This window comes from Penicillium canescens, assembly GCF_028828765.1.
Source record: "Penicillium canescens strain IBT 15451 chromosome Unknown utg000001l_segment0_segment0, whole genome shotgun sequence".
Classification (NCBI taxonomy): domain Eukaryota; kingdom Fungi; phylum Ascomycota; class Eurotiomycetes; order Eurotiales; family Aspergillaceae; genus Penicillium; species Penicillium canescens.
Window position 1 is genome coordinate 2,401,596 of NW_026703963.1, and position 24,309 is coordinate 2,425,904.

Below are 24,309 nucleotides of genomic sequence, written 5' to 3' on the forward strand. Positions count from 1 at the left end.
AGACTGTTGCTGAGTCAGTAATTTTGGATTACATACCATTACAGTATTGTCATTCTCCCGCCCAATCAGACCGCATATCAGTCTTGGCGTTCTTTGGGCTTTTCTTCACCAGGTTTTCTTTGCAGGATATCTCTACCGCTTTGTATATTCAGACCTCCAAAAGACATCGAGGTTCAGTATTCAAGGAATAAATTTATCTATACCACTGGACTTCCCATCTCACCACGACATGGCCCCTCAAAAACGATCCAAGAGGCCGATGTTGCTGTCCCATAGTCGGCCTCCAATTGTCAAATCCAAGGAGGCTGCCCTTTCAGCCAAAGCAACCCGCAACCTCATTCGCTCTCATCATCGGCTTCTCAAGTCTCGAGCACAAGCCCTGGCAGCTGGCGACGAGGCCCGGGTCAGCAGCATCGATGCTCAGATCGAAGCCAACGGAGGCTTGAAGAGCTACCAGACGGCCAGCAAGCTCGGCCAGTCAATGGACCGTGGCGGTGATTCTAGCAAGGTTCTCATTGACTGGATCAAGCCACAACTTAGCCAATGGAACAAGACCGTTCCTAAGCTACGGGTCCTTGAAGTTGGAGCTTTGAGCACGAAGAACGCCTGCTCTACCAACGCGGCATTGGATGTCACAAGAATTGACTTGAATTCTCAGGAGCCAGGGATTCTCAAGCAGGACTTCATGGAACGACCTTTGCCTTCCAGTGATGCAGAACGCTTTAATCTGATTAGTCTATCATTGGTGCTAAACTACGTCCCTGACGCCACGGGACGAGGTGAAATGCTTAAGCGATGCGTCAAGTTCCTGACTTCGAAATGCCCCATTGAGCTTGTTCCAACTCTTTTCCTGGTGCTACCCATTGCATGTGTCGATAACTCGCGCTACCTTAACGAAGACAGACTGGGGGAGATCATGGCTTGCCTGGGCTTCCGTCTAACCCAGAGCAAGCGGACCTCCAAGCTGGTTTTCCATCTTTGGGAGCACTCTGGTAACTATGCACCTAAGGTCTACAAGAAGGAAGAGTTGAGGTCTGGCAAGACAAGAAATAATTTCGCTGTCATCCTCAACAAAGGCTGATTGTCCGTACGCAAAGATTTCTTATACGCAAAGATTGTCTACACGCAAACCGACATTTCTTTCTTTAAGCACCAATGGTGCTGGTTAGGGCTGAAGCTAGTTTGCAAGGACTTCCCGGGGCAAGAAAGCCCAGACAGTTCCCACCGCTGCCAGAATCGAAGAAATCACAAGCAGAATCCAATCAAGGATGCGCTCGCCTCGACTGATCTCCTTTCCAAAGATCTTGAGGTAAAATGCAAGAGGGAAGATAATACAAATGGTGAAACACAGAAAGGATCCCATGAACGCCATGATGCGGTCGAACGCTGGGAAGACGATGGACAAAATGACAATCATGACTACGACAAAAAGGCGAATCGCTGCCCGTGAGATCTGTTGAATCGTTTCGCTGGAGCGGTTCTCAGCGGGCGTATTGCCTGCAACTCCACAGAGAACTTCAAACGTGGCAACCAGAGGCCGTGCACTATAATCTTGTCAGTCGTGTTTGAAACAGAACCAAGGTGTGGACTTACTTCAACGGCACCTTGGTGAGCGGGATGATCGAGATGAATACTATAATACAGACGGAAAGAGCCTTTGGGTAGTTGGTGACTGTGAGAATGTTCGCAGTGATCTCGTCCTGGACGAAATCTCCAAACATGAGCCAACCAATGATGGCCATTGAACAGTCAAGAGTAAACTAGTCTCGTCAGAATTGGATCTTCTATCTTAATTCAAAAGAGTCTTACTGTAAAAATGTATGTCACCCGCAGACTCTTTCCGTACTTCTGAGGGTGTCTCATGTCTCGGTAGATGTTTGGGAAGACACCATGGCCGCCCCAAGGTGCTTTTAAAGATTAGCTAATCTGTAAACCACACAGCGGTTCGCAAACTTACACATAATCAGGCCGAAACTCAAGGGAATAGTAGCCCAGTTCTCAGGGAAGAGGAATGTGTTGGCTGGCTGCCGCAGTGAACCTGGTGTATCTGGTTTGACGAGGCCATCGATGCAAATGAGAGCCACAACTTGGGTAGTGTCAGTCTCAGGAGATTTGTTTTAAGGCCACGAAACTTACTTGATGTACAGGATATAATGCCCAATATGCTGGTAATACTTAGGAAACGCAATGGGAGGAAATTAAGCGGGATCAGCACAACTCCACACACGATCTTCCACTGTAAGATGCTCAAGCCCGGCACCAAAGCATATAGACTGTCTGCAAAAAGCACAACCAGGGCCACACATGCACCGAGAAGTTCCAAGCAAAACAAAAAGCTGGTCACCAAACGGGCATGCTGCCCGAAACTGATATAGGCTAGATCGGCATAAGTGACGACGCTCCGGTCAACATCCAGACATTTAGCCAGAATCTTGGCAGTGTAGGAGGTTGTCACTGCTGAGAATACCAGGAATGTCAGTCCTAAAACCCACCCGGCATGCTTCATTGCCAGCGGGAGACTCAGGAGACCGATACCAATCAACACATTGACAGAGTTGAAGACGGTCTGCGGGACTGTGGATTGACCAACGATGACATCCTCCTGGGTCCCATCTTCATGCTGGATATGCTTGACCAGTAATGGCCCCCGGTCCGGGTCTCCTGTGCTATCCACATGAATATTTTGGTCTCTATGGAATTGAATCGCATGTCTCCGTGTCGACTCGCTCATCCGCGAAGAGATTGTGCCATATGAAGCCGCAAAGCTTCTATCAAAAGAAGAGGCCAGAAGCCCGGTGCTGGGTATGCCGTGCTTGGACTGCTCAGGCCCATGCGAGTCCTCTTCGGCTGGCCCATCCTCATCCGACTCATCACGCAGCAGAGGTCGTTCGACATCCGAATTCCGACCCCAAGATCCCCAAGCCTGATTGCTTCTCGGACCATATTCCACGCCAGTAGCAATTCCAAATTCATCGTCCGACTCCGAGACAAACGAGGACCGCCGTGGGATCACCTCCGGGAACGCTGCAGCTCTCTGCCAGGATCGCGCAAAGTTATCCAGACTGTTGGGACCACCCGCTTGACGGAACCGGTTTGAGAACGACGACGACCTGTTCCGAAGTTAGTAGGATGGACAATGCACAGGAGCGCCAGGCACTTACCTCTGTCTACCCCAGGCCCCTGACTCGATCGGACTCCCACGATCCAGGTGGCCATAGTCATAGGAGCTAGGTATCACGGTTGTTGGTGTTCTCAATGAGCCATCCACCGAGTCATTGTCATGGTTGTCTGTCCGAGACATGGTTATGACACTTCTCGAATACAGGGGAAGATCTAAAGTTTAGGGAGGTAAAGAGGAAAACTCTCCCCTCTCTTATCACATGGAGATAGCTCCAAGAGATAAGGCGAGTCTGCGATGTTCAAAAGAGTCTAGCGCCAAGGAGCTTCCCGTAGAGGTTACTGTGGGGAGTGCGGATCACAGATTTTTGATAAGACTGCAAGTCATTGACTAATTGTAGTGACCAGATGTCTAATAGAGGTGATAGAGGAACGAGGATGGTATGATAGATAATAAATCTACTAAGTCTACTAGGTAGGTCCGACCTCGGGCTTGTCCACGGGCCCTCATTCAGTGTTTGATATTTACGTAAGGCAAAGGCAGATTCGAATTTATATAAAACGTCCAAATAGGTAATTATAGACATTTATATATGTACATACCTAAATGTAGATATTTATATGTTACGCATGCCCAATATGCCCCCCAATCTCTACAGGTACCGGTACCTGAAACTCTGGCGTTGGGCCATTAACCCAGCAAGTACCAGATACGTCACGAGCCCTGGCTTACCTCAGCGGTGCCAGCCGACCCCTCGAACAAACTGTGTACTTCCCACCCCACGAGGAAATTTGCCGCTTTGTACGTCAATCAAGTCAAGGTATGTGTTCCCTGCATCCCTGGAATCTCGCGTCAAAAATTATCTGTGTCTTTTTCTGGCCCTTTTTTTGTTCATACTGACCGTTTTTAGGTGTTAATCAGGTTGGATCAATTCTTTGAAAGTTCCCGCTTCACTCACTGACCGAGTCTTCAGGCGTCCGCAGGCAAGGCCTTTGATACTTTCCCCCTGATCGTCCTTCGCCTCGCCCAAAATGAGCGCTCCTCAGCCGAACGAAGCTGATAAGAACATCGAGATCTGGAAGGTCAAGAAGCTGATCAAGCGTCTTGAATCCGCTCGCGGAAATGGAACTTCCATGATCTCGCTCATTATCCGTTCGTCGCCCGGGTCCCAAGCCACCTGTCGCCGCTAACTCGCGAATACAGCCCCCAAGGATCAGATTTCCCGGGCCGCAAAGATGCTGGCTGAAGAATATGTATGTTCCTCCTCTGATAGATCTACGAGCGTCGCCTAACCGCACACGATCAGGGTACCGCCTCCAACATTAAGTCCCGAGTGAACCGTCTCTCCGTCTTGTCAGCCATTACTTCGACCCAGCAGCGTCTCAAGCTGTACAACAAGGTTCCACCCAATGGACTGGTTGTGTACTGTGGTGAAATTATCACCGCCGAAGGAAAGGAGCGTAAAATTAACATCGACTTCGAACCCTTCAAGCCCATCAACACGTCGCTATACCTTTGTGACAACAAGTTTCATACTGAGGCCCTGAGTGAGCTTCTGGAGTCTGACCAGAAGTTCGGTTTCATTATCATGGACGGTAACGGTGCTCTGTTCGGTACTCTCAGTGGTAACACCCGTGAGATCCTTCAGCGTCTGTCCGTCGATCTGCCCAAGAAGCACGTGAGTCTATCTACCTTTTGTCTTGAAATTGTCCATGCTAATAACTGTGAAGGGTCGTGGTGGTCAATCTGCTCTGCGTTTCTCTCGTCTCCGTGAGGAAAAGCGTCACAACTACGTCCGCAAAATCGCTGAATTGGCTGTCCAGAACTATATTACCAACGACAAGGTCAACGTCGCCGGTCTCGTCTTGGCTGGTTCTGCCGATTTCAAGAACGACCTCAACCAGTCCGACCTGTTCGACGGCCGTCTACAGGCCAAGGTTATCAAAATTGTCGATGTTTCCTACGGTGGTGAGAACGGTTTCAACCAGGCTATTGAGCTTGCTGGCGAGACCCTGAGCAACGTCAAGTTCGTCCAGGAGAAGAAGCTCATCGGACAATACTTCCAGGAGATCAGTCAAGATACTGGCAAGGTCTGCTATGGTATTGAGGATACCCTCAAGGCATTGGAGCTTGGTGCGGCTGAGATTCTGATTGTCCACGAGAACCTGGAGATCACCCGCTGGGTCATGAAGAACGCTGCAGGCGCTGAGGTTGTGGTCCACACCAACAAGTCCCAGGAATCCAACCGTGAGCTTTTCCAGGACAAGGAAACCGGTCTCGACATGGAGGTTGTCGACTCAGGCTCCTTCTTGGAGTGGCTTGCTGAGGCCTACAAGGACTTCGGTGCCAACCTGGAGTTCGTCTCCGACCGATCTGGCGAAGGAAACCAGTTCGTCAAGGGATTCGGTGGTATCGGTGCTATTCTCCGATACAAGGTCAACTTTGAACAGCTTGCCGATTACAGCGATGACGATGAGTTCTACGACGGTATGCTTGGCCTATTTCTCCGACTCTGGTTCAATAACTAACTTTGGATAGATTGACGGCGTTGCCCCCTCGCAGTGAGCGAGGATGAACGGCCAGAAGCTCCCGCGGCGGGTCTTTTGACGGCTCGCCCTGTGGATCAAGAAGGTGGCTACCGTGATGGAACCAAGGCATCCGTGAAGGATAACCAACAAAGGCCTGGTCCAAGCACAGTGAAGACACTCAGAGGTGTGTTCATCCATGGATGTCATGACGATATAAGAACGTGTTCTAATGTTTGAATAGGGTCATCCAAGCTCCGTGATACGCACACCGAGGTCACCTCGGGGTCTGATATGAAGTGGTTTAAATTGCAATTTAGGTTGGATCTGATTCTCGGCAAAATTTGGTCATCCACCGCTGCTTGCTCGACTTACTTCATGTAAGACAGATGGTGTTGGATAGTTATTTCTCGGCCAGTTATATGCCAATTCATTCAGAATGGCATTGCCTGGTACTTCATTCGTTATTTGCTCGTTATATTTAAAAAAAAGCACCCGAAAGGGTTGGTATAGATGGTGCACGTGTTTGTTAAGTTATCTCTGTCTAGGGGAGTACGCTTCGTATAGAAGAGAACGATTTTTAATTTTGTCATTCATTCGTATGGTAAACCGAAACTCATGTAGCATGGTGCCTTTTTCCACGGACCGGAAAAGTTTACCATAAAAGGCACTAGGAATTATGTTCACATGGTTTCAAGCATTGTTCGCGCTCAGTTGATCCTTCCAAGTGCCCAGGTCCTTGCATGTTTCTGTGACTTGTCGGAGGTCATTGAGAGCCTTGTGGACGGCATCCTTGTTCTCATCAGTAGGAGTCCTTCCGCACTCAACGAAGAATATGTATTGCCATGGCTTCTTCAAACTCGGCCTTGTGTTGATACTTGTAAGGTTGAGACCATGGCTCTTGAAGATGATCAAGGCATTTGCCAATGCACCCGCCGAAGAATGATCAATGGTGAAAGAGATCAAAGTCTTGTGCGTGGTTTCAAGAGCAGGCCTGTCGTTCAGCGTGGGTAGGTTCGGTTGTTCGAACTCCAGCTGGGCTGTGCGCTCAGCGAGCACATTTCTCAATATCAAAAAGCGTGTGGTGTTGTCCGCACGGTCCTCGATATTTTCCTGGAGTATATCCACTCCATGATACTCTGCTGCAAAGCGGCTGGCGATGGCACCGCCCTTTTCATCGGTCTCCTTGGAAACAATCTCAGCACCCTTGGACGTGGATGAGACATCTTGCCTCTCGACGCCCTTGAAATACCGAGAGAGGAAAGTCTCACATTGACCCCAAGCCTGCGGGTGTGTATATAGCTTGGTGATCGAGCCATCGTAGCCAGCCCAGCCGCCCGGATACGCGCCTTTGCGTGCGAGAAGACAATGGTGGACTGTGAGGTAGTATTCCCCACACACCGTCACATCTCTATATGAATCATCCCGATCTGCCAAGAGATCTAGCGTCTGCACCACGGATCCATTGGTGGAGTTCTCGCACGGAATCACAGCGTAGTCGACTGCCTTTTGCTGAAGGGCGGCAAAAGCCTCTGCAAACGAGGCATGAGGTAGCAGATCTGCCGAGATCTTGCCAAAGGACTCTGCAGTGGCCTATAGATCAGGGGTCAATTGTCAGATCTGGTGCAATGACGCGGGGTATATCGGGGTATGGCTGACCTGATGCGAAAACGACGCTAATGGCCCTAGGAAGGCCACTCTCAAGCGAGTCATGATTGCATTTGTGTGAGAATGAAGAACGAATTCCCCTAATCCACTCAGCTGAACATTTCCATTTGACCCGCCGAGCGGTGTGGGTTCCGATATTCCAACATTGGCAATGAGCGACAAACAAACAGACCAAACGATCTGAGATCCAACTCCGGGGTTGAGACATCATCTGGTCCGTACTCTTCCCCATGACATTTCCACTACGACCCCTGCTCTCTCTGAGGCATGGATGTCGAACGTACTCTTCGCTTTCTGAGCGCTTGCATCGCGAACTGACTACAAGGAAACTCCCGTTGACTTACGACTACCTACACCCGCAGCCCTCACACCTTCTGAACCTGACGCTCCGTGATCTTCTACCACAATCTACAACCAACCACGATTATGCGACTCTACCCTCGATACAGAATCCATCTCTGTTACCGGTCGGCTACCACTTAATCTACTTCCCGCCGCAGGTGACATTGTCCCAACTACTCCCGGACTGCACAGATACGCTACACACACCCGGGGAACCATTCAACCGGCGTCTTTGGGCAGGTGGGAATCTAAGATTTCCCGCATCTAGTCCCGCTTTAGATGGCAGCCGGGCAGTCTGTATTGAATCCATCCGCAATGTGACAGTCAAGGGCCGCGACGGAGACGAGAAGGTAATTGTCACCATTGAGCGGCGCGTTGGCAATGTCCCAGAGGGAGAAACTGCCGACGCAACCTGGAAGCGGATATGGAAAGAGAACGAAGAAAACCCGGGGGAGTCGTCAGTCATTGAGAATCGCGATCTCATCTTCATGCGCTTGAAGACCGAGGCACAAATCGAGGCTGATAAAGAGCAATTTGGAAAGCCTAGTAGGATTGTCAAACGTGCGAATTTTGTTACCCTTGATTCTGGCTCTTGAATTTGTAGAGAAAAGTGCTGACATTCTGGCGCAAACCATAGCTCCCTCCAACGCGACGTTCCGCCATGCTCTCATGCCGACTAAAGCGCTGCTATTTCGGTTCTCGGCGCTAACATTCAATGCCCATTCTATCCACTTGGATAAGGGATATACTCAAAACCAGGAAGGATACCGTAATCTTTTGGTGCATGGCCCGTTGACGCTCACGCTTCTGTTGAGTGTGCTTCAGCACCATTTGAAGCAGGTGAATCTCTACGTCAATAGCATTGAGTATAAAAACCTAGCCCCTCTTTTGTTGAAGAGGAACTGGTGATCTGTGGAAAGCCCAAGAACGATACTGGAGCTTGGGATGTGTGGATTGAAGGCCAGGATGGAGGGTTGGCTGTTCGAGGTACTGCCCAGACAAGGAGCTTGTAATATTCATATGATTATACCCAACCTGGATGTTGAAGTTACTATGAATCAAACAAATCCAAGTGATAATGCCCTGGGCAGTTGTACAGATCTATAGATGAGGCTCGAACTAGATGGAAGTGATGCTGTAATCACGGACGTCGGATAAATTCTGCCGGAGCTAGTTTTGCACACGTTTTTCTTCCTTCCCACCTCCCTTCCTCTTTCTTTCCTTCAACTCAGTAATCTAGCTTTCTATTGAAAGCGCAATGATACAAACTGCGATCAATTAACCTAGGATTTTATTTTTCAGCCATGGACTTCTTTTGGCAGGCTCCTCCGGTCACTAGGTATGCATGTCTCCTCTGACTTGAAGCCCATCTTGCTAACTCACCTTTCAGGACTCTTACAGCCTTGACTCTGGTTCAATCCGCGTTGGTACATGGTGGTTTAATGAGCGGCTTCCATGTCATCTACCTTCCGAGTCTGATCTTCAAATGGCGCCCAGAAATCTGGCGGCTGGCCACCCCATTCTTACTAACCGGACCTGGCTTGTCCTTTGTCTTTGATCTTTACTTCAGTATGATGCCTCGGTATCACAATCCTTGATCAGGGTGCTAATGTACCGACAGTGTACCACTATGGCAGTTCTCTGGAGACGGGCTCGGCTCGTTTCGACCGACCTGGAGAGTTCTTCATTTACCTGTTGTTTGTAGCCTTCACCCTCATGGTAAGTGACTTAGAGCTCTATTTTCTTTCTTTTCCTTTCCCCTCGCATTATCTGCCCGCCCAGCCTTCAAATCTAGCTGAAGCGGTTCCTGGAAGCGAGGGAGATTACCCCTGCATCCCGTGCAGCACCATCAATTCGCAAAATATAGGTGCTGCATGCGATGTGGGAATGGTGGGATTGCCTTTGAGATAGCCGACGTGATCCTATAAGTTCACGTCGGTTTTTTGGCGCCCTACATTTATATACATCTATTCTTTTCCAATACCATTCACTATTCTTCCTACATACTCGTTCCGGTAGTCCAATCTTCGAAAAGGGCTAACTTTTCCCAAGCTCACAGCAGGTGCTTATTTCGGGGCGATGGTTCTTACAAGCCGTAAGCTTACAGTACTTCTTTCTTTCGTGCCATACACTGACTGGAACCAGCCTTGATCATGGCTTTCGTCTACACCTATTCACAGGATAACCGAGGCAAGCGCGTGAGATTCTACTTTATCGACATTCCCGTGGTGTTTCTGCCATACGCATTGCTCCTTGTCTCAATGGTGATGCTCGGGTGGAAATCTGCTTTAATAGAGAGCATGGGCATCATCTCTGCTCATCTTTACGACTTCATCACCCGCATCTACCCTACCTTCGGTGGCGGACGAAACTTTATCGTGGTCCCAGCCTTCGTGGAGAGATACTTTACTCGACACACCGTGAACGTTGGATACCGAGGATATGGAACAGCCAGTCGCCCAGCGCGAGCAGCCGATCAACCTGAGAGTGGACCACTCCCATCATCCTGGGGCTGGGCCTCTGGTGTGCAGGGTTCCTGGAATGGCAGAGGTGCTGGTCGCAGACTCGGCTAGGGTCTTTGCAGATATGTAAATCATATGGGCTTGTATTTGGGCAGACGCGTCGACGTGCCTATTGTCATAAATAGTGATAATTGATAACAGACCTCAACACATTCACGAATGAACAATGTATCAATAGCAAACACATCTAATTGAACTGCATTAGAGAGAATTAAAGAGTAAAGTCTTTTTGATGTCCAAAAAGAAACGCGGTCACGTGAGGATGACCACCGCCGGGCGCTAAACCCCTTTGGGCGCTGGAGCTGCCGCACTCGCAAAATTTCCTTCGACCAAATTTTCGGGGCTTCAACCGCGCAATTCCTCAACGACAACCACCAAAATGGCCGTCGTCAAGACCTCGGAGATGGACTACGCCATCAAGCCTGAAGCGTCTGTTCCTACCGTTAACACGGAGGATTGGCCGCTTCTGCTCAAGAACTATGAGAAGCGTACGCTTGTCCCTAAAACTCCATGCTTGACCCAGCCGACATTGACATTTTTACTTGAATAGTGCTCGTCCGGACTGGTCACTTCACCCCTATTCCCGCTGGCTCCTCTCCCCTTAGCCGTGACCTCAAGTCCTACATCAGCTCCGGTGTCATCAACCTCGACAAGCCGTCGAACCCTTCCAGTCACGAAGTCGTGGCTTGGATGAAGCGGATCCTTAGGTAAAATCAATCCTCATCTACCTCAATGGAATCAATGCTGACCTACCTCTCTCCTTTATAGATCCGAGAAAACTGGTCACAGTGGTACCCTTGATCCCAAGGTCACTGGATGTTTGATTGTCTGCATTGATCGTGCGACCCGCCTGGTCAAGTCTCAGCAAGGTGCCGGTAAGGAGTACGTCTGTGTCATTCGTCTCCACGACAAGATCCCCGGTGGCGAGGCTCAGCTCCGCCGCGCTCTGGAGACCTTGACTGGTGCGCTCTTCCAGCGTCCCCCCTCATCTCTGCCGTCAAGCGTCAGCTCCGTATCCGTACCATCCACGAGAGCAAGCTCTACGAGTTCGACAACGAGCGTCACCTTGGTGTCTTCTGGGTCAGCTGTGAGGCTGGTACCTACATCCGTACTCTCTGTGTTCACCTGGGTCTCCTCCTCGGTGTCGGTGCCCACATGCAGGAGCTCCGCCGTGTCCGCTCCGGTGCCATGGACGAGAGCAAGGGTATGGTCACCCTACACGATGTGATGGACGCCCAGTGGGTCTACGATAACCAGCGCGACGAGTCTTACCTCCGCAAGGTCATCAGCCCCCTGGAGTCTCTCCTCACCTCCTATAAGCGTATTGTCGTCAAGGACAGCGCTGTCAACGCCGTCTGCTACGGTGCTAAGCTCATGATCCCCGGTCTGCTCCGCTACGAGTCCGGCATTGAGATCAACGAGGAGGTCGTCCTCATGACCACCAAGGGTGAGGCCATCGCCATTGGTATCGCTCAGATGTCCACCGTCGAGCTCACCACTTGCGACCACGGCGTTGTTGCCAAGGTCAAGCGCTGCATCATGGAGCGTGACCTCTACCCCCGCCGCTGGGGTCTCGGACCCACCGCTCTTGAGAAGAAGAAGATGAAGTCCGCTGGTCAGCTTGACAAGTACGGCCGTACCAACGAGGCTACCCCCGCCAAGTGGAAGAGCGAGTACAAGGACTTCAACGCTCCTCTCGATGCTGAAGAGTCTGCCGCCGCTCCCTCAATCGCCCCTGCTCCCAAGGAGGACTCCCCCGACCCCGTGAAGGCCGAGGCTGACAGCGAAGACAAGAAGCGCAAGAGACACGAGGGCGAAACCGCCGAGGAGAAGGCCGAGCGCAAGAAGAAGAAGAAGGAGAAGAAGGAGAAGAAGGAGCGCCGGAAGTCCAAGCAGGACGATAGCGATGACAGCGACTAGATGCACTCCAGGAAGACCATCAGGTCCCCTGTACCATATTTTGCTATTTCCGGAGTCTTGGGTCAAAAGGGAAATTCGTTAGTCTATTCTACAGTTTCATATTGAAGGCTGCTTATGTGAATGCTTAATCGAATCAATAAAGTAAACAGAGTAGAATTGAGTAAAGTAGAGCAAAATAAAGTAACGTTAAGAGTATCGATCCCTACGGTATTCCGAACGTTGCACTGGCCCGATGACGCGGACCTCGTGACTTTATCTCCGCATGCCAGAGCTTCCCCTCCACTTCGTCTTCTGATCCATCTCACTCGATTATTTAATCTCGGACTTGAGAACCTTGATCTGAGATAAAAAGAGCCTCTGGTCACCATGGCTGCAGAGCTGACATCAACAAAGCTCAACCCGGAGAGCCACATTATCCTGGTAATTTCTCCGCACGTCTGAAGATGAGAGAGGAAGTGCTCTAACCACAGCCCGCTCCAAACAGGACCAACCACTTCTCCGACTTCCACATGAACTAGTTCGCAGGAACTTTAAGACCGTACAACGAGCTGTCGAACGCGAAAAGGAATATGTCCTCCCTGCACTCAAGGACACCGCAAACGCCTCACTCTCCAACACACAAACCCCCGACCAGACACTTGCCGCCCTCGACGCGATGATATCCCGAATGCAAGGCCTCAAGAGGAAGATGGAAGGGCTGCAGGAAGAAGAGAAGAAAATCCACAACCAGTCTCGCAAGCGCATTCAACACTTGGAGGCACTGCACAAGATCCCCAATCTAGCCGATGTCAAATACGACCAGTGGGCAAGAGTACGACTGGATCGACTGCTTGTGGATCATATGCTGCGATCGGGGTTTTCGGAAAGTGCAAAGCAACTAGCCCAGGAGAGGGGAGTTGAGGAACTTGTGGATCTTGGTGTCTTTACGCAGTGTCAACGAATTGTTAAGAGCCTGAGGCGAGGAGAGACAAAGGAAGCATTGCAGTGGTGCGGTGAGAATAAAGCGGCCTTGAAAAGGAGTCAGGTAAGTTCCGGCAGCCCTGCATTGGTATTGGGACGAGCTAATTCGAGATATCTGCAGCACAACCTTGAGTTTGAGCTCCGGTTGCAGCAATTCATCGAAATGGTCCGGACCCAGGACAAAACAAAGAAGATTGAGGCAATTGCTCATGCCAAGAGATATCTGATACTAAACCATCAGGCTCAAAATCCGGAGATCAGGCGTGCTGCTGGGTTACTGGTCTTTAAGCAAGACACAAAAGTTGAGCCTTACAAGGTATGACAAACAACTCCTGACAAAGAGATGTTCTGTACTGACAAACTTAGTCGCTCTTCTCACTGGACCGCTGGAAAGAGCTCTCAGATCTCTTTGTCCAGACTCACCATGAGTTACTGTCATTGCCGTCACAGCCATTACTACATATTGCACTTTCAGCCGGACTTTCAGCACTCAAAACACCCATGTGCCATTCCGCGTATACATCATCCAGCTCTAACTCGCAGTCAACCTCAACATCAGTGTGTCCGATCTGCTCGACCGAACTGAACGAGCTCGCCCGCACAATGCCGTACGCCCATCACTCGAAGAGCTACGTGGAGAGCGACCCCATAGTCCTACCTAACGGTCGTGTCTACGGACAGCAGCGGTTAATAGAAATCAGCACTAAGATGGGATCTGTGGAATCAGGCAAGGTCAAAGACCCAACAACAGGTGAGGTCTTTGACGAGAGCGACATGAAGAAAGTGTATATAATGTAAACGAGACTTTACTTTTCTTGTTTGGGCAGGGGTTGGCCAATACGCTGTCATTTTTAGCGGTCTAAAGCGGTAAATGTACACAGTTAAGGGACAGGCCATGCTTTGCTTTGTATATTCAGGGGACACATGAATCAACTGCTATGGCATATGTACATCACCACCTTATTCGCTATCACTAGACGACTCCTCGCCTCTTGGCCTCTTCTGCGTCTTCTTGTTGAACTTAGGCTTCTGCTTCCACTTAGGCTTCTGCTTCACCTCAAAGACATACATCCTCGCATCCCGATCCTCCCCCTCCACCCACCTCTCTCCCCATTCTTCCCTTCAATCTCCCCAATCGTCCGCGCATGCGAGTATCCCTCATAAGACGCCCACGGGAACCGGAAACTGGTAACAACAATCAACCCAGCATGTCTAGCCAAATCCTTGATATTCCAAAGCGTATAAGGCTCCGCCTCAAACAAAGTAACAAGAATCTGACCAGGCCCAGTCCGAATCCCTTTCCCAGTTGTCTCATCCCCCTCCTCTCCACCATTGTCGTCTTCGTCTTCATCATCTTCATCATCATCATCCTCAGACTCAGATACCTCCCACTCATCCTCATCAGCATCCATAAGCGGTGGCGCGTTAGAAACAAGCGGCACACAAGCCTTAAAGAAAGCAACCAGCAACTCCTGATTCGCCCGCACCTGACGATTAACATCTGTCGAGAGCCCACCCACATGCGGGAAATTGAAACAGATCACATCCCACGGTCCGCCAGGTTGATAAGGCGGGTCTGGGGTCTTTGGCTGGAACCAGCCTGGTCGTTTGCGTTCGTGGCGAGGGAAGCCAGTGCGGATTTCTTTGGCGCCGCCACCCGGGCTGCCGAGTTTGCGGGCGTCCACGGAGAAGAGGACTTTAGGGGCTTTTTGAGTGGTGTTGGTTGAGACTTTGCTTTTTCCTTCTGTCTCTTTCTTTGGCTTTTTGCCGGATTCTAGGATTGCTTGGATGTTTTGCTCCACTTGTGGGTATTTGCCTTCCAATGTTTCTTTGGAATCGTAGCATGTTGCGCATATATTGCGGCATTTGTATTGGGTTGCCAGAGAGCGGGCGAATGAGAAATCCCCTGTTGATTGTTAGCATTTATTCTCTGAGAATGATGCTAGTTCAACTGTAGATCGAATCATGCATGCTGTGTCTGATCGATATTTGCGTATTGATTTCAATCGCGTACATCAGAATGGAGATAGTATGATCCCACACCGGGAGTTGACTACCAACAAATCAAATATACATGAATCGTCAAGACAAAAAGCAGACGCGCAATAGAAGCAACAATTTTGAACATAACACCACATTGATACCTAACTCACCTTCACCAATAAGCAGAATCCGATCCTTCCTCAAAAATGGAACAATAGGTCTCTGGTTCGCCTGCACAGGACCCTTCTTGACTGTAGTCTCCTTTCCCTGGGTATTTCCATTCTGTCCGCTGGGAGGGTTAGAAGACTGACCAAAGGGTTTGCCAGGTCCGCGGGAGTGGGCTGGAGCAGGGGCTCCTTTGAGTTTCTTGTTATTGCGAGGCATAGTGAACAATGCCTTAAATATGAAATTGGGGTTTGCCTGAAACAGATCCAAGCATATAAGAAGAGTTGGTTGAGGTGAAGATGCAAGAAGGAAAATCGCGGGTCTGGGTTAAGCTCGGCCAATCATAGATCCGAGCTGTACAGCATATTGATAGAGCTTTATATTCTCCATTCTGGGGCATTAAGTCTATAAAATATACAATAGTATGACAAGCTTCTCACATATCCTCTGGTATCATTTCCAAGAATCATTATATTAGTTATCCAAACACGTTCTATTGGCAAAACCAGAGCGCGGCATAGCTATGTACAGGAACAAGACAGGAACAGATGCTATGGCCGCATGTCAAAAAAGAAGAATTAAATCATACTTGGACCGAGATCAGGGGGAAGGGGAATTTAGAATTGGAAACAGTTTCTGTTTCACATGTCCCCTCTATAGATGTAAAGAGAAGGGAAGAAAGGAAGAAAGGGTGAACAGAAGAAGAGAGAAATCAAACACCAACACCGACCAAAGTGATCACAGGAATATCCCCCCATCAGGATCAGACAAGAAAAGGCCCATACTTCGGCTGCAATGAAACGTGAATCATAATGTCACATGCAAAGATAGCACCGGTTGGTTGGACGGTGAACTTTTTGATATATGCGCTGACCAGTCAGATACATAGTGCCAAATGCAGCTTAAGAGCGCAGCGAGTCTCTCATGCTCTGGCTGCTGGCGCTGACTGGTGTAGGGAGGACACCGGTCTTGGGCTTGGCGTTCTGCTTGATCTTGGCAACAGCGTAGACGATACCACTGATGAAGCCAATAGCAATGGCGGAGACACTGGGGAAGGTAACTGGCGCATCGAAGAAAACGAGACCTGACACCGCGATGGGCAGCTTGTTGAGCGCACCAACCATCGAGTAGGTGGTAGACGAGGTCACACGGACACACCAGGCGGAGGTATACGAAATGAAGACGGACGAGGCTCCGGATAGGACCATGGCGAAGAAGATGCCGTCGCGGTTGGCCTCGGGGAAGTTGCGGGCCAGGTTGGCGGAGGACCAGTCCTCGACCAGGAGGGTGAGAACGATCAGAACGGGGATGGACAAGAGGTTGTTGTAGAACATGGCTGAAAGAAATCATATTAGCGAACATTTCAATAAAGACACAAGAAAAGCCACGTACTGTCAAAGTCCTTAAAATTGGTCAGCTTGATGCGCTTGCGCATGCCCAGGACGTAAGACGAGGTGCACAGGCAGTTGATCAACATCCAGACGTATCCAGCGTTCAGGGTCGAGACCTTGCTGGAGGTGTCACCAGTGCTCTCCACGGCGTGCTTGATATCAGCCCAGGCGGCAATGAGCGAGCTGACGACCATGAGACCGAAGGAGAACAGGGTCAGGCTAGTGACGGAGCCACCGAACCAGAGGACCTCACCATAGGCGATAAGGATAATGGTCAAGTTCTTGAAGATAGTATAAACGGGAATCGAGAGGAATTGGAGAGCCTTGGAGCCAGTGTAGATCATGCCGATCAGGAGGAGCGTAATCGGGAACCCTAAAATCAAAGAAAAAGAATCCGATTAGCTGCCGAAACTTGATACCTGGAATATTGAATCCCTTACACTTGCGCGCCTCATCGGCACTGAAGTCGCGGTAGGTGATGAGACCCATAGACTTGCACGTCTGGATCGCAACAATGCAGACCAAAGACTGTTGAGTATCAGTAATCGGCTCTAAGAGAGCAGGCCACAATTGTCTCCACGTACCTGAACACAGAGCAAGAGGAAGTTCAGGTTAAAGTCCAGACCCGACAGAACATACTTGTTCATCACAGTCATCATAATAGAAGATCCGCAGTATGCCAGGACGGGAAGGACTGGGCTGTTGGACATGGCGCTGGGGACAGTGCGGGGCGAGGGAGTTGGCGGCGGCGCAGCCTCAAACTGTTTCCCTTGATCGAGCTTGTTCATCTCGACGGTGTAGTCGTCGGACTTCTTGTCTTCGACCATCTTGGCGGTTGGTTCAGGAGTCGAGGGGTATGGGGAGGGTGAGGACTGGATTAACAGAAGCACCAGCCAAGACAGGATCACAGAGGATCACAGAGTCGAAAGAAGGGAGTGTTCGAGAAGTCACCAAAGAAAGTGAAGGGAGATTTCGACAACAACAGATTTCGCCCGGAACCAGACGCGTTACCTAAGCAGGGATTTAGGGGGGCTGACTCAGCCTTTGATTTTATTTATAGTGAAACATTTTACACTTAACTTTGTTAGAGAAATATGTTTTGGATATAAGAAAGAGGACAGTATGAACTAGGATTGCCGCAATTGTGACCGCAAAGACCATTGAGGCAGTTGAGATACTTTGAGATACTGTGGTCAACACTATCTACAGTACTGTTCTTCCCGAAGCAATGCAACACGTATTCTCAATTTATATATCAGCTATAAACTAATGGATAAATATCTGTTCTCAATTGCAAATAGAAAGAAAGATCTCTAAGTCTATATTTGAGCCCAATGTTCAACGCGTAAACTACCGAGCCCAATACCTGTGGAGCTCCGATCTTCCACCTCAACCCTCCTCACACACACCTCAATCCAATCCAGTCACAATCTCCAGCCTAGAATCACAGACCAGGAGAAGAAACAAACCCACAGAGAACCCCCACCCCAAACCAACCATCCGAAAACAAGACCACTGAACCCCTCCAAAACCCCACCAACCAACCAACCCGTTAAGATGACCGACTCCGACGACGAAGCCCTCTTCGCATCCCTCGAAAACGAAGATGACACAAGCTACCGTGACGCCCGAATCCAACAACTAAACGAGGAATTCGCGTCCAAAAAGAACAACCACAGCACAAACCCCAAACCCGGCAGTACAACCCTCCTCCAAAACGAAGTCTACCCAACCCTTTCAACCGACCAAGCCGTGCTGGACTTTACAACCCGCACCAGCCGCTGCCTAGTACACTTCGCACACCCTGATTTTACACGGTGCGCGGTAATGGACATGCGACTAGGCGAGTTAGCGAGCGCGCACTACGAGGTCTCATTTGCGCGAGTGGACGTGCGCAACACGCCATTCATTGCCGAGAAACTGGGGATCCGGATTCTGCCTTGTGTGATTGGGTTTAAGGATGGAGTTGGGGCTGATCGGGTTGTTGGGTTTGAGGGGCTTGAGGCTCGGGGCTTCGATGGAGTTGAGGGCTTTGAGGCGCGCAATTTGGAGAAGAGATTGGTTGCTAAGGGGGTGCTTGTGCAGGCCAAGTTGAGTGGTGGAGACGATGATGATGATATACGTGATGAGGATAGTGGGGATGACGCGGGTGCCAGGAGGACGTTTAGGAGGATTAAGGGCAAGAGAGGGATTCGGAGTGCCAATCCCCATGTGAGAAGTCGGGGAGACGACGACGATGGTGATTGGGATTAAGACGTGTTGATGTGATGTGGTATGTTGGCGGTTCTGTATAGTAACGGATTGATGTTCAGTTTATACCCATACCAAGTGATATACCTCTAGTTTTGAAATGAAGAATCAAAATGAATTGGAGCCAGACACGAAATAAAAGCACTAAGGCTGTCATAATAGAATTACAGGCAAAAAGATCAAGGGAGACCGTAAACAAAAAGCCAGGCAGCCAAAACCAGAAAAGAGAAAAGAAGCAGGAGAAGCAGGATAGAACCAGCTCCCTAGAGTTACAACAAATGCCTTGGAGCCGAGAACAGAGAAACAGGGGGAATTCTATACAAAGCAGTTTCGAAATGGTGTCAATCCATTCGCAAGGATGCCCTTGGAGGACAGAACATAAAATCAGCAGGAATCGGAGTCAACGCAGGCCTATTCTAAATAGCCACGTTCTTCATTTCACCCAGGACTTCCGAGTCCATGACAGTTGAGGACTCCGCGGTGGCGTCGCTCTTTTCGGCATTGTCATTCTCCTTAGTATCGGTCTTGGGGAAACCCTCATTTTCCTTATTGGAGATTTGTGGGGTGGCCACCTCCATCAGGTCTTCTGTCTGAGGCTCCTTGCCATTCCCTGTCTCCTTGAGGTCCTCGGAGATGGTAGGTCCAGAAGGACCCACGGGACTCGTTGTTTCTTCAGTCACGCGGGCAAGAGGGCTGGAGACGCCGAATTGCGTTTTGGGGCTCTGAGCTGATCCTCCCTTGGAGAAACGGTGGGGCGAACGGCCACGTTCCTCAGCTCGTGTTGGGCTGCCGTAGGGCGACTCTCGGCTGCTGGACCGGTTGCCAGAAGCATTCACGCCCAGACCGTTGGGACCAGGGCCCTTGCGACGAGGCGCACGACGGCCAAACTTCTGATCCGTTCTCCAGCGCAGAATCTCTAGGTATGGGGGCTCGACATTCTGAGAGCGGAACTCCTTCAGCTTGAGCTCGTTCGTCTCCTCATCGACAATGACCTTGCCACTGCACAGGTCATCAGCGAACGTGGCCAGGAACGCAGACCACGACCGAGCAATGACGTATTTACAGTCGTAATCCCGGCCAAAAATAATCACCTGGCCCCATTTTCCAGCGGGACCGGGTGCCAGATCAATCGCAATGTTGTTGCCACCCCAATCACGGGCGAGAGGAATCCACGCGGGGTGTGCGTATGCTTTTTGAACAGCCCCGGGAGGCTGGGAGTCCTGACGATCCAGCAATTCCGATCTCCACATGGGAGACCCGGCCTGCTGAGACGGACCAGCCGAGGAGCTTGCCGCAGAGCTGGACATAGGGGCGTGCATGTTGCTGAGATATTCGTCGTTGACCCTCTTCCAGTTGCGCCACTCCTGCACGATCTCCTCACAGTCCATAAGCATGGCGCTGAAGAGGACACCAGTGGGCAAACCACCGCGTTCCTGACCATCGTGGCACATCAGCGATTCCCGCAACTCTAATGGCAGACTGCAGTCGAGTTCATGCTCCAATTCGTTAATGTCGTTCTGGGTGCACCCTTCGCACAGCTGGTCGAAGAGCTCTTCGTAATTGTGTTCTAACCACCGTTCAATTTTCCTCCAGGAGTGCGCGACCGGTGGTGGAGGGGTGCCCCATCGTGGAAACTCTGCATCTGGATCTCGGGTGCGCCTTCGCCCTGGTCATTGGACCTTCTCTTCTGGGATGCGACTGATCTCATCCCAGGCGAGTAAGGGCGAGTCGGGGAGTCTTCATTGAGGGAGCCTGTCCATTCGGATGTTTGGGCAGTTGCCGAACCCTTGGTCGGCTCGTCATCGTAGGGGCTGGAGAGGTCGGGGCGGGATTCGATTGCGCTGGTTGCAACGGATGTGAGAGGCTCATGGCGGCTTTGGCTGAGGGGAACGTGTTGTCCAGTACGGTAGGGAGAGTCGTGGGAGGCATGACGGTCATAGGAGGTCATGGTATGCCAAAAGGAGCGCCATGCCGAACCAAACCTGTAGAGAGTCAGAGTTGAACCTAGGGACCGTGGAGAGAAAGACGCATGGAGAGAAATACGCATGGAGAGAAATACGCACATATTCGCCATGCTTGATGAAACAGAAGATAAGCAGTATTAAGTGAAGATCATAAGAGAAAGGAGGCCCGACCCAGTCGGAGAGTGAAGCGAAATTTCTTTGGAGATGGTAGGGGCGAGGCCAGAATTAGGTAAGGAAGGAGAAGTGGAGGAGACGTGGGACTTCTGGAACTCTTCCTTTACATATATCTCCTGTCGTGCTGATGTTTGCGAGTATGGATGTGTGAAGAAGTTGTTATGATGTTATGTCTTTTTCCCCCTGGCCGCATCCATCGACTTCAGGTATGCAGATCCCATGATGTCGACACCCCATCATAGCCATGTTTTCTACTATGTTTCCTACAGCACAATTGCAATTTCCGAATCCGTCATGCCCTTTATACAGTATTTCTTACAGAGATTGTCCCTACAGGCCTGTGGCTGTTGCGATTTAAGCTTCATCAAGTCCGAGACAAGATCTACGAGACCCATCCCAGCCAAGGCCTGATATGTCAGTCTGTTCAGTAGTACGGTGTACTCTGCGGGAGAGGACTATACTCTAAAACCCCCTAATCCCATAAGCACAAGAAGATATAAAATTAGACGTGGATCTGGGAGCAATTGTAGCGGTAAACAACTACTAGTGATACTGGACTACCTGGACTAATTACAGAGCTCCCTTTATTAAGGGGGAAACCAAAAATAGAATCAATTGGAACAAGCTACCAAATTCTACAATTGTACAACTGTAAAAGACCCTGTATTCACAATATTAGGATCGGCACTGGGGCGTCCATTCGGTTCTATTCGAAGCCCCAGAGAACACCGCCTGTTAGCCAGTTTCCTGGAGGGCCCACCTCGCGCCACAGTCGCCGTTTCAGTGTGGCTTGCAAGTTGTCTTGGCTGTTACCTGATTGGCATATAAAGTGGTCATATCTGTACACGTCTACACGTGGGATTTAAAATACTACCATCGAGCCTAGACTACTCTATCGGGAATTGAAACAAAGAGGATTCTGACCAGTGGAAGTTGACTAAATGAGTGTCGGGTGTAAAAACACACCAAAACAAAACACCTGGATTCATCCATGAACCCAGAGAAGGGAAAGCAGATCAAGTTCGATCAACCGAATACGAATACGAAAAGAGTGACAATCCCCATGGGGAAAACGAAACACGAAAAACGAAACAGCGTGTCGTAGCCATCCTTGGCTGGATCCTCCCCCAAACAGCACTTGGAAAACATCATGACGCCGAACGATGCAAGAAAAGAAGGTAAAAAGCACCGCCTCATCAATGTACCGAGCAGCCAGTCCCGTGTATCATCATCATGGTAAGGATTACCGCGAGAGTCCCACGGCAAGAAACACCAAGCACCCTGTCGCGAGAAAGGAAGACCAAAAAAGAACCCCACCAAGGGACCTTGGACCAGTCAAGGATGCCCTATGAACCAATGCAAAAACGACAAAGAAACAAATCAAAAGAACGGAATTTGCAAGATTGTATGCAGATCATGACCTGTGGAAACACTAAGCAAATGAGCTCTGAATTCCACTCGGCGGCATTCCCGATGTAGCACCGAGCTTCAGGACCCGTCGAATGTCATCCTCGATTTGCTTAGTGTCCATAGGCTGGGAAGGAGAGGGCGAGCTCATCGGCATATGGAAGCCAGCCGGGTACTGTGGCTGCGGAGATGTGTAGTTGAGCCGTTGAGGTGGAGGACTTGGCATGTAATGACCCCTATACGGGGCTGGCGAGGAACCGTTCGAAACACCGTAAGGTGAATGAGACGGGGCTACCTCCCGGCGCAGCGGCGAGTGGGAGTGAGGAGGATAAGGGTAAGGAGCACGGCCAGCGTTGTTAGGAATTGGCTGTTGCTGACCAGAGAAAGAGCCATGCGACATGGTCATTGGGGGTCCAGATGAAGTTCGCATGGGGGTAGCATAAGGAGGGATATTCGATGAACGCGCACCAAATGCAGCTTGATCAAAATTGGGTTGAGCCGAGGGTGGCTTCTGCGGACGCGGATTGAGAAGCAAGTGCTTCAACTCCTCGGTCTTCATTCTGCGCTGCTCCTCAGTGACATCGGGAGACTGAGGAGTGCTCGAGGATCGCGTGGACTGCAAAGCGTTCATACGGTCCTGATAAGAAGGAGCAAATGAAGGGCCGATGTGCGAGTTGCGTGGGAACTCGGAATTTTCCATTTCAAAAGCAAACATGCCATCGGGATTGGAGCGCACGGCTTTGGGTTCAGTCTGAGGCGATCGAACCTTGTTCACTTCAGGACTGCTCGTTGACTTGGTATTCCTGGCTTGCACAGCAGCATGGAAAAGGAAGTCCAGAGGAGTGGGTTTCGGTTCATTGCCCGTCGTCTGGGGTCGGCTTCGAGGTTTAGACGGAGTCACATCGGGTTCGGGATCCATCTCCGCGGTATCGCTGTCAGTCTCGATCGGTGGCACGAGATCTGAATCAGGAGCTGACTTGGAGAAAAAGCTGGGCATTGGGAGCGCTGAGGGAGCGGGCGATGCATGGAACGTTGGGCCTGCATAAGCCGCGCTATCCTTCATCTGAGGAGAGGCGACACTATGCGAGGGGGTTTGTCGTTGGGCACTGTTTTGGTACCCATTATTCTGAGAGTAACCATTGTTATTCTGGTATCCGTTGGTCGGGGCCGGTGAAGCCTTGTTGTCTCGCGGTTTCTTTGCAGATCGCATAGGCTTCTTCTTCGAGTTGTTCAAGTTGGATGAATCGGTCTGGATCCCGGCTGGGCTCATGTTCCGCGGCGGAGATGACGGCGGGGTCGAGAGAAGACCCGGTTTTTGAGCTTGAGGTGTCATACTCTTCTTCTGTGGACGGCGGTTGTTGCGCGAACCCTTAGGGGTCGGAGGATGAGGAGATTGGGTCGACATGTCGACTGGTTGGCTTGAAAAATAGGCAGCCTGTGAGGAGAGAGAAAGAGAAAGAGCAACGCTATGACGAAGCAGTAAAGCAATGAGAAGATCACGGCAAAATCAGGTCAGATCACTGCTCAGCAGGGTCGACAATATTAAGAATATGGCGCCTAGGCAGGAAAGTGACAGGTCGAGAAGAAAGAGTCAAAGGGTCAAAGGCAAAGAAAGACGAATCACTGAAACGCCTCTATTAGAAGAGTAGAAAGGGACTGTTAAAGAAAACCCACGGAAATCATCTCTAAAGAGAAATGCGTTATTGAAGCATGTCTGGTGTGAGAGAAGGAAAGTGACGGAGTTGGAGAGGGGATATGACTAAGAGCCGCCACCGGCCTCAATAGCAAACACAGTCAAACAATACATGGGTACCTCTGGAGGACCTTTCTGACCTTCATTCCCTATTCTTTTCTATACTGCTTCTTGTGCCCCTGAAACCCCCGTCTGTTGCCTGTTGCAGCCTCATTTACGTCAGTTTC

At 50.3% G+C, this 24,309-nt stretch overlaps 13 protein-coding genes across 13 annotated transcripts; 7 read left to right on the forward strand and 6 right to left on the reverse strand.

Moving 5' to 3' along the window:
* Nucleotides 1-229: 229 nt before the first annotated feature.
* Nucleotides 230-1,081, forward strand: N7446_000905 (25S rRNA (adenine2142-N1)-methyltransferase; the record flags this gene model as incomplete). Its single annotated transcript, XM_058509672.1, has 1 exon — nt 230-1,081. The coding sequence occupies one exon, from the start codon at nt 230-232 to the stop codon at nt 1,079-1,081; it is 852 nt and encodes a 283-aa protein (XP_058378651.1).
* Nucleotides 1,082-1,141: 60 nt separating this feature from the next.
* Nucleotides 1,142-3,426, reverse strand: N7446_000906 (putative transporter). Its single transcript, XM_058509673.1, has 6 exons — nt 3,162-3,426; nt 2,137-3,110; nt 1,958-2,086; nt 1,810-1,907; nt 1,594-1,760; nt 1,142-1,544 (listed from the first exon to the last, which is right to left on the reverse strand). The coding sequence occupies exons 1-6, from the start codon at nt 3,299-3,301 to the stop codon at nt 1,178-1,180; spliced, it is 1,875 nt and encodes a 624-aa protein (XP_058378652.1). The 5' UTR covers nt 3,302-3,426; the 3' UTR covers nt 1,142-1,177.
* Nucleotides 3,427-4,149: 723 nt separating this feature from the next.
* Nucleotides 4,150-6,027, forward strand: N7446_000907 (translation termination factor eRF1; the record flags this gene model as incomplete). Its single annotated transcript, XM_058509674.1, has 6 exons — nt 4,150-4,270; nt 4,322-4,371; nt 4,425-4,796; nt 4,849-5,605; nt 5,681-5,830; nt 5,888-6,027. 6 exons carry the CDS (start codon nt 4,150-4,152, stop codon nt 6,025-6,027), a joined length of 1,590 nt encoding a protein of 529 aa, XP_058378653.1.
* Nucleotides 6,028-6,336: 309 nt separating this feature from the next.
* On the reverse strand, nt 6,337-7,356 carry N7446_000908 (prephenate dehydratase PHA2; the record flags this gene model as incomplete). The annotated part of the gene is made up of 2 exons (XM_058509675.1): nt 6,337-7,236; nt 7,303-7,356. The coding sequence occupies 2 exons, from the start codon at nt 7,354-7,356 to the stop codon at nt 6,337-6,339; spliced, it is 954 nt and encodes a 317-aa protein (XP_058378654.1).
* Nucleotides 7,357-7,541: 185 nt separating this feature from the next.
* Nucleotides 7,542-8,666, forward strand: N7446_000909 (uncharacterized protein; the record flags this gene model as incomplete). The annotated part of the gene is given in 3 exon segments (XM_058509676.1): nt 7,542-8,214; nt 8,291-8,519; nt 8,534-8,666. 3 exon segments carry the CDS (start codon nt 7,542-7,544, stop codon nt 8,664-8,666), a joined length of 1,035 nt encoding a protein of 344 aa, XP_058378655.1.
* Nucleotides 8,667-8,957: 291 nt separating this feature from the next.
* N7446_000910 (uncharacterized protein) lies at nt 8,958-10,226 on the forward strand (the record flags this gene model as incomplete). The annotated part of the gene is made up of 5 exons (XM_058509677.1): nt 8,958-8,992; nt 9,044-9,222; nt 9,275-9,372; nt 9,706-9,748; nt 9,799-10,226. The coding sequence occupies 5 exons, from the start codon at nt 8,958-8,960 to the stop codon at nt 10,224-10,226; spliced, it is 783 nt and encodes a 260-aa protein (XP_058378656.1).
* Nucleotides 10,227-10,554: 328 nt separating this feature from the next.
* On the forward strand, nt 10,555-12,095 carry cbf5 (pseudouridine synthase CBF5; the record flags this gene model as incomplete). The annotated part of the gene is made up of 4 exons (XM_058509678.1): nt 10,555-10,663; nt 10,726-10,882; nt 10,944-11,095; nt 11,152-12,095. The coding sequence occupies 4 exons, from the start codon at nt 10,555-10,557 to the stop codon at nt 12,093-12,095; spliced, it is 1,362 nt and encodes a 453-aa protein (XP_058378657.1).
* A 366-nt stretch (nt 12,096-12,461) lies between these two features.
* On the forward strand, nt 12,462-13,853 carry N7446_000912 (FYV10 family protein; the record flags this gene model as incomplete). Its single annotated transcript, XM_058509679.1, has 4 exons — nt 12,462-12,515; nt 12,580-13,119; nt 13,177-13,371; nt 13,422-13,853. The coding sequence occupies 4 exons, from the start codon at nt 12,462-12,464 to the stop codon at nt 13,851-13,853; spliced, it is 1,221 nt and encodes a 406-aa protein (XP_058378658.1).
* A 254-nt stretch (nt 13,854-14,107) lies between these two features.
* Nucleotides 14,108-15,422, reverse strand: N7446_000913 (25S rRNA (uracil2634-N3)-methyltransferase; the record flags this gene model as incomplete). Its single annotated transcript, XM_058509680.1, has 2 exons — nt 14,108-14,961; nt 15,209-15,422. The coding sequence occupies 2 exons, from the start codon at nt 15,420-15,422 to the stop codon at nt 14,108-14,110; spliced, it is 1,068 nt and encodes a 355-aa protein (XP_058378659.1).
* A 213-nt stretch (nt 15,423-15,635) lies between these two features.
* On the reverse strand, nt 15,636-17,545 carry gmtA (GDP-mannose transporter). Its single transcript, XM_058509681.1, has 4 exons — nt 17,179-17,545; nt 17,035-17,122; nt 16,596-16,967; nt 15,636-16,539 (listed from the first exon to the last, which is right to left on the reverse strand). The coding sequence occupies exons 1-4, from the start codon at nt 17,419-17,421 to the stop codon at nt 16,106-16,108; spliced, it is 1,137 nt and encodes a 378-aa protein (XP_058378660.1). The 5' UTR covers nt 17,422-17,545; the 3' UTR covers nt 15,636-16,105.
* A 606-nt stretch (nt 17,546-18,151) lies between these two features.
* On the forward strand, nt 18,152-18,847 carry N7446_000915 (uncharacterized protein; the record flags this gene model as incomplete). Its single annotated transcript, XM_058509682.1, has 1 exon — nt 18,152-18,847. The coding sequence occupies one exon, from the start codon at nt 18,152-18,154 to the stop codon at nt 18,845-18,847; it is 696 nt and encodes a 231-aa protein (XP_058378661.1).
* Nucleotides 18,848-19,260: 413 nt separating this feature from the next.
* On the reverse strand, nt 19,261-20,918 carry N7446_000916 (SMI1/KNR4 family protein; the record flags this gene model as incomplete). The annotated part of the gene is made up of 3 exons (XM_058509683.1): nt 19,261-20,372; nt 20,417-20,826; nt 20,908-20,918. 3 exons carry the CDS (start codon nt 20,916-20,918, stop codon nt 19,261-19,263), a joined length of 1,533 nt encoding a protein of 510 aa, XP_058378662.1.
* Nucleotides 20,919-22,414: 1,496 nt separating this feature from the next.
* N7446_000917 (uncharacterized protein) lies at nt 22,415-23,794 on the reverse strand (the record flags this gene model as incomplete). Its single annotated transcript, XM_058509684.1, has 1 exon — nt 22,415-23,794. One exon carries the CDS (start codon nt 23,792-23,794, stop codon nt 22,415-22,417), a length of 1,380 nt encoding a protein of 459 aa, XP_058378663.1.
* Between the last annotated feature and the right edge of the window lie 515 nt (nt 23,795-24,309).